General features: G+C 44.4%; 1 protein-coding gene across 3 annotated transcripts in view; it reads right to left on the bottom strand.

The window, feature by feature from the left end:
• The window catches only part of LOC147609958 (protein LAZ1 homolog 1-like), a 119,559-nt gene that overhangs the window by 37,654 nt on the left and 68,815 nt on the right, over positions 1 to 13,090 (bottom strand). The window contains exon 2 of one of the 3 annotated variants that reach the window (XM_086787095.1): positions 7,259 to 7,315. The exons of 1 other annotated variant lie outside the window; for it this stretch is intronic. In XM_086787095.1, the coding sequence (XP_086643221.1) occupies positions 7,259 to 7,315 (57 nt within the window). The remainder of the gene's footprint in view (positions 1 to 7,258; positions 7,316 to 13,090) is intronic. One more of the 3 variants, XM_086787096.1, reaches the window with a different exon arrangement.

The raw sequence follows: 13,090 nt of genomic DNA, 5'->3' as shown, positions 1-13,090 counted from the left end.
CAGGTGATTTCAGGGCTGCTACTGTGGCTGGAGCAAAACGCAGCACTTCTGTACTTGCTGGATCAAAAAACGCAGGTAAAACAGGCTGCAATCTGCTGGATTCAGGCGTTGAACTGAGATGAAGAGGATGCTGAATCTATGGCATGAACTGATGCTGAATTCAGGCTGATTAGAGGCTGAGGACAAACACCTAGGGCTGGACTGAAGCTATGGTTCTCAAGGGCTGGAGAAGAAAGCTTATGGGCACTAGGGCATGGATTAGTCTTATGCTGAGAGCAAGAGAGAGAGGAGAGCTCTTAGCACAATGAAGACTGAATGAGCAAAAGAGACTCTAGGCAAGCCTATTTATACTAACTGGAGGTTGGTCATTTAATAAACTTAATATTTATAAATGCCCAATAATGCAAATAATGATAAATAAATACTAATAAATATGGGAAAAATACCAGATAAATCCCAGTAAATTCCCTAAGGCTTTGGGGATGTTCTAAATGATGCACAGGCATATGTATGCATATTATGCAAGATGCAGAGTGTTTTCTGATGCAAACCCTAAGGCTTCTACTGACTCTACATGCATGAATGATTCTCTCCAAGTGGGTTAAGGGACTTGACTGACTGACTGACCCACTAAGGCTGAGGAATGACCTACGTAGCTCGTGCCTGACTTATCCTGGACTGAGGATGTACAATGGGGTCACGGCATACGACAAATATCATCCTATTGGGTTCTAAAACTGTACAAATGTTGCACTTCTGATGATGAGCCATCTTGTCACCATGCACTTAGTGCAGAGTGCATGTGACAAAATTAGTACTAAATCCTAAGGCTAGAATTTTGACCAATACTTACCACCTGTCACATGCTACATAACCATGTAAGCAGACAGTTTCACTCGCACGATTCACGGGCAGGTGTCCCCTTACCCAAAACTACACATTAGTCAGGCAAGCATGAAAACAGCATGCAATTTCAATTGCAAGCAAGTACATAAAGATGCTATGCAATGCAGTATTGGTATGGGCAATCCCCGTTCATGAGACTATACCAAAATAGACGTGCTCTAGGCAAGTACACGAGGTACCAGACCCAATGGAACACCAATCCTCCAAGCATTTCCGAGCATGTACACATAGGCACAAGTTCCAACGGAAAGCCAAGTCCACAGTATAACATGAGTGGCATCAATCCCCATGGGGCATATGCAACTGCCATGGACGTCAATCCAATGTACATACATAATCAGAAAACACGGGTGGACCAATTGGGTGGCCAAATGGTGACAGGGAAAGCCAAGGCAAACAGTCTCATTAAAGAGTTGGCCAAGATAGGTGCTAGAATCTCATAGCCATGAGAAAAAAACTTCGATCGAAGCTCTTTGTGGTCCCTGGCCCTTTCATTTTCCAGATTATGGATGGCTTTGTTGTGTGGAGAACTGAGATGAAGTAGTAGGGGGTCGGGATATCACAAGAGAACAGGCATTGGCACATGCTTTTTAAATCATTGGTTCAATGAGGGGGCATGCTCATTTTTGCTCTAGAAACCTTGATGATAAATTATTTGTTGTATTCATTTATAACTTCTAAGCAATTCTTGTTCGTTGGCTTCTAGAAATTTGCACTTATTGCGTTGGACCAAGTGTTTGTATCTCTTGCTCCATTTGATGTGCACAGGGACTCATTCATCAGCATACTACCCATTTTGCTGAGTAGATCTTAGAGGAGCTGCCTGAAACGCTCCCATCTAATTTTAGACGAGTTTATCACACTGACAGAGCAGTAGTTTATTGAGATGCCAGGATAATTGGTAGTTCATCTATCACATGCATTGAACGGCGCTATATGAGGGTCCACCATCACAAGAAATCGCAGTATTTATAAGTGTGACATGGGGCATGATGGGGCGGTGTCACATGCACCCATGCACTGAGGTGCTATGTGACACAATGGCTCTTCATCAATGCTACAATTGTACATCAATAGAACCTTTTTAGGATATATTTGTCGTACCAGCCTTAGGTGACATAACTCACTTGGAGAACAGAACATTTAGGTTATCCTAGGTTAGAAGCATTAAGTATCATAGGCTTAGCAGCACACGTGTGAGAGGCGCCTGCATAAATGGGTTTTTCAGCATGTTGTGGGCATTTTCCAGCAAGCCGACAACACATGCATAGCCAACTTGCATCTGGGTTTGCATATATAAGCAGCTCTTCAGCCCATGCATAAATCATCTCATTCATTCATCATTCAGCAGTGAAACAAAGCAATTTCAATGTGTGCTTGAATCTTCTAACTTGTGCATACATCTATTAAGCAGAGCCCTTCATTGTGCTACAGTCCAAGCCTCAAGGCAGCAAAAGAAGTCATCTTCATAACTAAAGAAGGGCATGCTTTTCATGGGGTTCAAAGCATCCCTCCACTCCCACTCACCGGGGTCCTAGTGCAGGTATCTAATAGGACACCCATCATATAACCAGAGGCTCCAAGAGTCCGTAATCATCCGTTGAGTTGGATCAATATGCATGTGCTTTCCTGCCCTTCCCACCACTCTCACTGGCCGGACCACCAGACCCTCAATGATATCCTGCTCAAGACTTCTCTCCAAGAGCCATCTATCCTAAATGGAGTAGAAGACCGGTACATCATCCTCACCCAAAGTGGGGAGTGATGAGGCCCTTCCACAAAGTTCCCTGTGATCTAGCGGTTAGGTATGGCTACATTCACCTGCGTAATACTCTGACTAGTGCCTCTCAAGTCCTGGGTGCAAAGCATTCTTTCATCCTCCGTGAGACTCATGAGCCTTTTCCATCCAACACTGAGGGGAGAAGAGTCGCCCAAGCAGCCCACTAGATATGCATGACTGCTCCAAAAGGTCTACCAAATTCATCCAAGATCAAGTCATTCCACACAATGGGCTGCCTGTATGCCTCCTCAACTAACTGTGGAGGAATATGAACCAAGAAGCTTCTCGCACAATCCCAGGCTCGCAAAAGAGATCTCAATACGGGCGAAGAAGATGGTCGGTGCTCTGCATTCAAGAAGATAAAAAGTGGGCTGTAAATCCAATCACCTCCCCTAATCAGAATGCACCTTGTAATCCGCTACATAAGAAAGTCCTTCCAAGGCTTAGTGTTGAGAAGAAATCCTCTGACAACCAGCTTACAAAGTAAAGCCTTACACTGCATCTCTAGGTCAATGATGTTCAATCTTCCCTCTTGCTTAGGCAAAATAATGGTATCCCAAGCCACTCGCCCCGCTGTGTACAGTGTCATCTAATACTAGCCAAAGAAAGCCGATGAAGCTAGCCAATGTATCCCTTATGAAACACCCAGCACGATGTGTCACCATTTGGCCACCCAATTGGTCCACCTGTGCTTTCTCATTATGTATGTACATTGGACTGGCGTCCATGGCAATTGCATATGCCAAGGATTGATGCCACTGATGTGATACTGTGGATTTGGCTTTCGGTCCAGGTAGCCACAGGTTTTGCTACGACCTTTCATCACCGCCCAACTGTTACAGAAGCTTTTTCTTTCCGTTGGGACTTGTGCCTGTGTGTACATGCTCGGAAATGCTTGAAGGATTGGTGTTTCATTGGGTCTGGTACCTCGTGTACTTACCTGGAGCACGTCTATTTTGGTATAGTCTCGTGAACGGGGATTCTCCATACCAATGCTGCATTGCATAGCATCTTTATGTGCTTGCTTTCAATTGAAATTGCATGCTGTTTTCATGCTTGTCTGACCAATGCGTAGTAGACACCTACCCGTGAACTTAGCATGTGAAACTGTCTGCTGACATGGTTATGTGGCATGTGACAAGTGGTTAAGTATTGGTCAAAAACCTAGCCTTAGGAATTAGCACTAATTTATAAGTGAGTGTGTACACACTAAAGTTTTGAGCGACCCAAACTCACTTATAAGTTATGACCAGCCCTACGTTCGCACACATTGATGTCGTGAGGTGGACAAAACCCAATGCCCACCGCCAAGACCTTATCTCCTTTGTACAAAGGTAGCAGCCAGCCATGTGTCCGTTCTAGCTTGCACCACAAGGCACTTGTCCTCTCTACTTGACACCTAGAGTGGACAACTCACCATCTCTCTCTTTCCTCTCTCTCTAGAAGTAGGCGCCTTCATAAGGCCTCTTTGCCTATATTTTCTGCACTTTCTCCTTCCCAACTCTATATCCAAGCTTACTAGTGTGTTTTCCAAGCTTCCAAGAATGTTTCCAAGTGGTGTTCACTCTCCCACACACACCCAATGAAATTCAGCAAAACAGCTCTTATTTTTGCTGTAATTTTTGGTCTTTTTGCCGAAAATCCTAATTTCAGCCTTCCTTTCTTAGGGGAAGCTATTCCAAGGTTCCCTTCATCCTCTTGAAGACTTTTGTCACGAAGGATCGCGACAAATCGAAGATTTCAACACTCCGAACACTTCCATCGTGAAGACTTCCGATATCATCGACTCTACTTGCAATTGGGAAGCTTTGATGCTTAAATATCATTCCGAACACTTCCATCGTGAAGACTTCCGATATCATCGACTCTACTTGCAATTGGTAAGGTAGCAGGAGGGAGGAACCGGACTCCATGATCACATACCATGTGTAGTGTTCTCTTGTCCTACGTGCTCTCTTGCAGATTGTTGCTACCATGTGTTGGTGGAACAATAGAGAGATGGTAGGGAACATGGGCACTTGAGAGGGTAGTGTGAGTTGCAAGTCTACACCAACAACCACATTGTTTGCATTGGTGTATTCATATGCATTGGTATGGAAATCTGGTCAGAAATGCCCATGACACTTTGTACTTGATTCTCCCAAGATCAATATACTTTATCTGAGGGAGGGACCGGCCGTTTCCGGCTCATTGTGTGTCTCTTGTCAATTCAGCAAATTACTTCTTGTATTGAGCATGTTGTCTATTAAATCTTGGTGTATTTAAGTGTATTGAATAGCATTTTGTTCAACCAAGTTACACGATGTGACAAACCAAGCAGTTGCCACCAGCGCTTGGTTAGCTATCAAGGCTCTAGAGGCCAAATCAAGCTTCCTGCTACTCCAATTCTGAAGTTTGCTTTTAATGCTCATGAGCACCAGGGCGAGCTATTGTGTAGGCGAGATGATCAATGCCAACCTGACAGCCAGGATATCTGGTAGTGCATCTTCTCTCAATCCAGGTAAACCCCACATCCAAATCCCAATCTATCTGCGGAGAGTCACTAATCTAAAATCTCATTGATTTGTGCCAATTAATGGAGGCACCTGGTGCCAAACAAAACATCTCCAAAGCAGTGTGGAAAGCACATAGGCAAGCCTACTAAGCCTCCCAAAACATAGTAGCATCATCTGCTAACTCAGAGTCCACTCCTCCTTTGTGCGAAGAGGCAACCTCAGGCGCGAGACCCCTAGGGTAACTCTGAGAAACCTGCTCATAGCCTCCGCTACTAAAAGGTAGATTAGTGGAGCTAAGGGGCATCCTTGCCTCACGAAGCAGGAGATCTGAAAGCACTCATGACGCCCCCCACAGGCTAAAACTATGTTGTGGGCCTCCCTATACATGCATAAGACCACTCTAATCCAATCCTGGGAAAAACTCATCCGTGCCATTGTGCCTTCCAAGAAGTCCCAATTCACTATGTCATAAGATTTTTCAAGGTCTACCAAAAGAATGGCAAAGGGTTGTTGGCTAGATTTAGCCCACTCCACAGCTTCAAGAAACCATTCCGTGTATCATGAATAACTCTCTGAAGAACAAGCCAAAGCCATTGCTAAGATTTTGTATGCAGAACTAATGGGCCTCCACTGTCTAATATTGGTCTTGTCCCCGAGACACTTGGTTCTAGGACAAATCCACAAGAGTCCCTACTTCTAGACGGCATTGGGAGGTTTATGGAATCACCCTTGACATTCAGGGAGCTTTTTGGCGGAGGTTGTGGCACTCGTACAGGAGAACAAAGATTTCCTCTTTTATTTGGTTCTCTCTACATGGTGGACTTGCCACCAACCAGTGGAGATCGGTCACTGTCGCTAGCCCATCCTGTCCGAGATGTGCAAGAGCTGCAAAGACAGTTTACCATTACCTATGGGAGTGCAAGGAGGCACAGAGAATATGGACTGCAATAGCACACCTTTTTGGAAGGATGAGGAGAGATGCCTACATTTGTTTTGGTGCTATTGTTTGGTTGACACAGTCGGGCCTGCAAATCAAGTTTGAAGGGAACGACAGAGATATGATCATGCAAGTTACCCAAGGAGTGGGTCGGCGGTGTCATCTTTAGAAGATGCCAAAGTCAGGCTACGTACCTCCAACACACCAGTTGGAAACTGCATGGGAGATTATTGCTAGCATCACAACGTGGCACATTTGCACTGAGGCCATGGAGGGCACTTTGGTATATAATATCCAATGCATTTGCAGGATCTGGTATGATATTATCCACACGTTCATGGACACTTGGGCCAAGATTCAGGGATGCAGAGAGAAAACGTGGCCAATTTATGAGAGAATGGGATCATGGCATTTTTTTCACTCTATCCCATATGGGGCCTTGCTGGCAGCACAAGGCACCCTTGCTTGGTCTGAAGTCTCCCTTTCTGTAAAAAAATTTCATGCTTAATAGAAGTCATCTTCAGCATTCGGCGGCCATCAGTCCCGTATCTGGGTGTGCACATTGGCTTCCAAGTTGTCCTCAGACCATTTCATGGTTCAGCCGACGTTTGGTCTACCTCGTCCTTGTGTCTGGCATACCATAGTCAACCATTGTCAAGTAAGTTTCCTGGTAAAGTCTCCATTGTAAAGAAGTTCTCCAAAGTCATAAAGTAAATACTCCTGCTTGTGGATAGTTGGGACCCAATCTTGTGTCAACTCTCCAGCTTCTCTCTCTACAACTCTATCTCCTGTGTACAAACATTAAAGCGGATTGCTTAAACTCACTTAAAAATAAGGGCCTTGCTACGTGTTGCACGATCATACCGGTTGCACACTACAGGGGCCAGAGAAAAAGGAGCAGTATCTTTTCAGATGCCATGTCTATTGTGAGATTCAAAGAAGGCATCATTGCCTTTTCAATGACGGTTTCGGGCCGTCTTAAGTTTCATTTAACACAAGGACAAGTAGGAGAGAAACATACCCTCCAATTAAATAAACCACCTCATCTACTACAACAGTATCTATTGAGCTAACAGCCATGATCTTTATTCTTGAAAAACAATGGAAGTATTCACATAGCTGCAAAAGTATGCTCCTCACCGATTCTACACTGTATACAGGAACCATGAAAACTACTCCAATCAGCCATTTCTGCTCCTGTTAAGACAGCTATTGTGAGACATCTTTTTTTAAACCTTCTAGTTCACTTTTTGAAAAGCATCAAGATTAACAAAAAGAACTGCAATGATTTTCTGCACCTAATCTCATGAATCATTTTCCTAATATGCGAGCACATATGTACATACATGCAAACAGCCATGCACATAGGCATAATATATATATATATATATATATATATATATAATACATACATATCCATATACATACGTATATACAAAAAACATGCATACTAAAATATATATATATGTACACACACACACACACATATATGTGTGTGTGTACATATATATACACATGGATATATGTACAAATATATGTGCGTGTGTGTGTGTGTGTACACACACACATACACATAGTATGTATGTATGTATGTATGGATGTAGAGAGAGAGAAAGAAAGAGATATATTAAGCGTCTACTAAAGACCCAAATTCCAATGGGCCTATGAGACCAAAGTGATACAATAATGTCCATGGCATATCTCATCATGGAATGAAAAATAAAACAGAAAGAAAACATAAACATAGCTATTGTTGGGGTAAAGGCATTATGCCCACCCTTATAGTGTGTACAAGCCCATAAGTTATAGTACATAGTACACTTAGTACTTTTAATGTACTAAGTGCACTATGTGTACTAGTGCAATATACATGTGTGATAGGGGAGTCACACACTCATATTCTGATGAGTTGACTTATCCCCACAACTCTCTCTCTCTCTCTCCCTTGCTTCTCTGTGTATGTCTCCCACATGAATCTCTAACCCTTCCTTCTCCCATTCAACTGGTATCAGAGTCTGAACTTCCAACGTGGTGTCGAATTTGCAGTAGAGGAGAAGAAGGTGCAGGCGCTGATTTCTCTCCTGGCTTAGGTAGCAAAGCAAAGCGTGTAGAAGCGCTGTCTGTGTTGAACGTGGGGAAAGGCATGTCAGCGCTGAGTAGCCAGGCGCCTATAGCAACCATGGCAGTCCTTGCGGTGGGTGGCTTCGCTTGTTTACAGAATCGGCGTAGGCAGTGTAAGCAGCAAGGCGCTGGTGGCCACAAAGCGTAACAAAGAAGCGAGTGGCGCTCAGCAGCGAGCGAACACAGGCGAAGCAGGCGGACACGTAACTGGCTGCGAACCAGAACCAGGCGCATACCCCGCTACCCCGCTACCAGCAATACGTGAGTGCTGGGCGTAGACTGGCTACCGGTCGGAGGCGGCGTCAACAAAACACCCGTAGCGCGAAGGCGAAGGCAGGCGAGCGTGGAGCCTTTCGAGCGTATCTGGGAACACGTAGGAGTCGGGCGCCGTGAGGATACAGCCATCGCTATCACCAACGCCTTATGTCTGGTCCTTCGCCTGCCCAAACAGGGCCACGTCTGGCCCAAGCCCAACTACAAAGGCGACGCTCAGCTCCACGTCAACTGTAGCAGCAGGCGCATAAGCTTGATTGGAGCAGCCATCAAATCTGCAGCAAGGATCACCTCCAAGAACCTGCACAGCAGCTCCTTCAATTGCGCATTTCTGCAAAAGCAGCAGCAGCATCATCAACCCTTTTTTCTGCAACAAAAAAATCAGAGATTACAAGGTATTCTGCTTCAATTTCTTTTTGGGATTTGCAATTGAGCAGGTACAATCATCAATTGAGCAGATACAGGTGCCGAATTGCTCAATTTTTGAGCAAAATTGGCAAAATTGGGTGACATTGGTCACAATCAGGATTAATTTGCAGGAAATTGGATGTCGAAATTTGGGGCTTTTGATGTATTTGTGCAATTAAGCATTCATACATGCTGTATGATGTGAGAAATCGCACATACGGGCAAAATTGCAGCAAATTGCAGTGCAAATCAAGGGGCTTTTGTGCCGATTGGATTGATTTGCATGCAGGCAATCGCATTTGATGCTGTGGATAATGTGTTGATGCCTTACAAGCACTCAATGTGCCTGTAAATCAAGGGGCTTTCATGTATTGGATGTATATGTGGCCAGGGGGAAGCATCGCGAAGACTCTGGATGCCTTCATGTGCGTCAATGTACCATGTATGATCAGCAATTGATCTTAAATCAAGGGGCTTTTCAAGATTTTATGCTTGTTGAGCTTGGCAAAGTAGCAGGCAAGACATTTATGCCTTGAATCCTCAAAAATCAGCTTGCAGTCAAGGGGCTTTTGCCCAATTTCTGTTCGGAACTGTTGTATGCAGTGTTCGGGACTGTAAAAGTCTGATTTTCACTCATTTGGACAGCCAGGATAGCATTTATTGCTATTGTACCTGCTGGTACAGATTTGGTACAGTTTTGTACAAGTTTTGGCATGGCTGCACATTGATTTGAGTGAGCAAAAGGTTCATTTACAGCTGCTGTACTTGCCAGTACAGGTTTGGTACATTATTGGTGAGCACTTAGTACTGTTGTACAGTACTTTGGAAGGGCAACAGAGCACATTTAAGGTGCTGTCCTAAATCTGCAGCAACCAGATTTTGGTGATTTCATCACATACAGTGGGAGAAAAGTTGCATTCTTGCTTCCGCAGTGGGAGATAAAGCTTGGGAGAACAACTGTGAGCACTTTGTGTGCTTTTGGTGCAGTGTTTGCATACTTGCAGGGAGTCAGGCATTGACAGGTTGCATATTGCTATGGCAACCACAGGTGAGAGCTCTTCATTGCTTCACATCAAAAAGCTTGAAGGCTCACATAACTATGATATTTGGCAAACCCAGTGCTATAATGTGTTGCTCCAGAAGAAGCAGCACAAGCCTATCAAAGAAAGGGGTGTAATGCCCGCTTCTCTTACTGCTGAAGAGTGGGAAGATATGGATGAGTTGGCAAGATCTACTATCATGTTGTCTATGTCAGACTCTTTACTTTTCAGCATTCGTGAAGAGAAGACAGCTTGGGGAATGTGGCAGAGATTGCAGGACTTGTATGCCCAGCAAAGTGCCTCAAGCAAAGTGTATTGGTTGAAGAAACTCATAGGTCTTCAGATGAAGGAAGGGGCGTCTATGACAGCCCATTTAAATGAGTTTAATGGTATTGTCAGCCAAGTTATAAATCAAAAGTTGGCAATGGACGATGAGTTCAAAGCCACTTTTCTCTTATGCACTTTGCCAGAGAGTTGGGACACATTCAAGATAGCCACTAGCAATTCGAATGCTATGCTGTCATATGCAGATGTTGAGGGTGCTCTTCTTCAAGAAGAGATGAACAGGAAAAACAACTCTGTTGGAAAGTCCAATGCAATGAATGCACGTGGGAGATCCCAGCAAAGGGGTAAAAGCCAAGAAAGGGGAAGGAGCAAGTCCCGCTCCAAAAAGGATTTGGAATGCCATTATTGTAGCAAGAAGGGACACATCAAAAAGCAATGCTACAAATGGAAAAATGATCAAAAGGAAAAGGGAAAAGGCAAAGACAAAGACAAAGATGAAGCCAAAGATGTAAAGCCAAAGGGCAAAAGTGGAGTCAAGATTGAAGAAATCAATGTGTCACATGCAGGTGACAGTGAGGATGAGGTCCTATTTACGTCTTCACTTGATGCCCATTCACTTCTTACAGGTGGTCATGGTATGCACTCATGGATCATTGATTCAGGTGCCTCCTTTCATGTCACAGGTTGCAGAGACTTGTTTGTCAGGTATACTGCTGGCAATGAAGGAGTGGTTTATTTGGGTGATAACCATGCATGCAAGATTCTTGGCGGAGATGATGTGAGGCTTGTGTTTTCAGATGGCTCACAGCTTATGCTCCATGATGTCAGGCATGTGCCTGAGATCAAGAAGAATCTGCTTTCTACTGGACAGCTTGATGATGCTGATTATGTTACCACATTTGGTCGTGGAAAGTGGAAAATTAGTAAGGGCTCACTGGTTGTTGCCAGAGGCTCTAAGGTGGACACTCTTTACTTCATGCATGCAGGTGTTTGTCACCATGCTAATGTAAATGCAACCGAGCTGCCGGAAATTTCTATGTGGCATAGCCGGTTGGGACACATGAGTGTCAAAGGAATGGAGCAATTGTCTCGTTTGGGTTACTTGCCTTCTCTAAAGTTTTCAAGTTTTCAGTTTTGTGAGCATTGTATATATGGCAGGCAACTGCAGTGCCCCCACAAGAAAGCTCTTGGACAGAAAGATGCTCAGTTAGAGCTTGTGCATACAGATGTATGTGAGATGCCTCAGCTTTCTTTGGGAGGGGCAAAGTACTTTGTGTCTTTTATTGATGATGCCACACGCAAGGTGTGGGTCTATCCTCTTCGTTTAAAGAGTGATACATTCTCAGTGTTTCAGAAGTTTGTTGCTCATGTTGAGAATCAAACAGGCAAAACACTGAAGGCTTTGCGTTCCGACAATGGTGGAGAGTATATGTCCAAACAGTTTCAGGACTTTTGTGATGCTAAAGGCATCAAGAGGGAGCTCTCTACTCCTTATGATCCTCCACAAAACGGGACAGCAGAGAGGATGAACAGGACCATTCAAGAGAAGGTCCGTTCTATGTTGTCACATGCTGCATTACCTCATGGTTTTTGGGCTGAAGCTGTTATGACAGCCGTTCATCTTATAAACAGGTCACCTAACACGAGGCTTGGTGGGAAAGTGCCAGAAGAAGTATGGACAGGGAAGCCTCCGTCATACAAGCACTTGAGAGTGTTTCGTTGCGTTGCGTACGTGCACATACGCAGGGAAATGCGCACCAAACTTGATCCTAAGTCTCACAAATGCATATTCCTAGGATATGGTGACAAAGGTGAAATGGGGTATAGACTTTGGGATCCCGTGAATAGAAAGATTATACGCAGCAATGATGTCATTTTTTATGAAACATGCATGTATAAGGAGCCTGCAAGGCAACAGGAGCCTGGCAGAGTCATCTTTGATGATGATGGACATCATGGACAACAACCAAGGGCTGTAAATCAGCCATTACAGCAGGAAAACCAGCCCTTAAATGGTGCTGAAAATGGTCCAAATGGACAGCCAGAGATGGCAGAAGATATCCCTATGGATATGCCACAGTTAGAGGAAATACCGGGCATGATATTTCATCCTTATGGCATGGAACAGGAGCCACCAATGGGTGATATGTAGGCTGGACAGCAACCTGCAAATGATGGTCATTGGGTACGGAGGTCCACTAGACCCTCCAGAGCCCCTGACAGGTTTGTTCCAGGGGTTGACTACTTGATGCTTATTGACTGTGGGGAGCCCTCATGTTATAAGGAGGCTTTACAGAGGGCAGACAAGGCTCTTTGGGAGCGTGCCATGAAGTAAGAGATGGATTCTCTGCACAAAAATGGAACATGGAAGTTGGTGCATTTGCCTGCAGGCAAGAAGGTTTTGCCATGCAAATGGGTTTACAGGCTCAAAGTTGCACCAGATGCAAAGCCAAGATACAAAGCCAGGTTAGTGGCTAAGGGCTTCAAGCAGGAATATGGTGTGGAATTTGAGGAGATCTTCTCTCCAGTGGTCAAAATGACCACACTTAGAGCTGTGTTAGCTTTGGTTGCACATGATGATCTGGACTTGATTCAGATGGATGTGAAGACTGCTTTTCTTCACGGTGATCTCCATGAGGAGATATATATGCAACAGCCAGAGGGTTATGCAGTGAGTGGAAAGGAGAAGCTTGTATGCAAGCTGAAAAAGAGTCTTTATGGGCTCAAACAGGCACCAAGGGAATGGTATCATAAATTTGATACATTCATGAAATCCCAGAAATTCAGGAGAAGTGACATAGATCACTGCTTATACACCAAGAAAGCTTTGGATGGCAGTCTATTG

This window comes from Cibotium barometz, chromosome 50, assembly GCF_041138505.1.
Source record: "Cibotium barometz isolate CiBa-2024 chromosome 50, ASM4113850v1, whole genome shotgun sequence".
NCBI lineage: Eukaryota > Viridiplantae > Streptophyta > Polypodiopsida > Cyatheales > Cibotiaceae > Cibotium > Cibotium barometz.
Note: the sequence above shows the minus strand (reverse complement) of the source record. Positions and strands in the feature narration are given on the sequence as shown.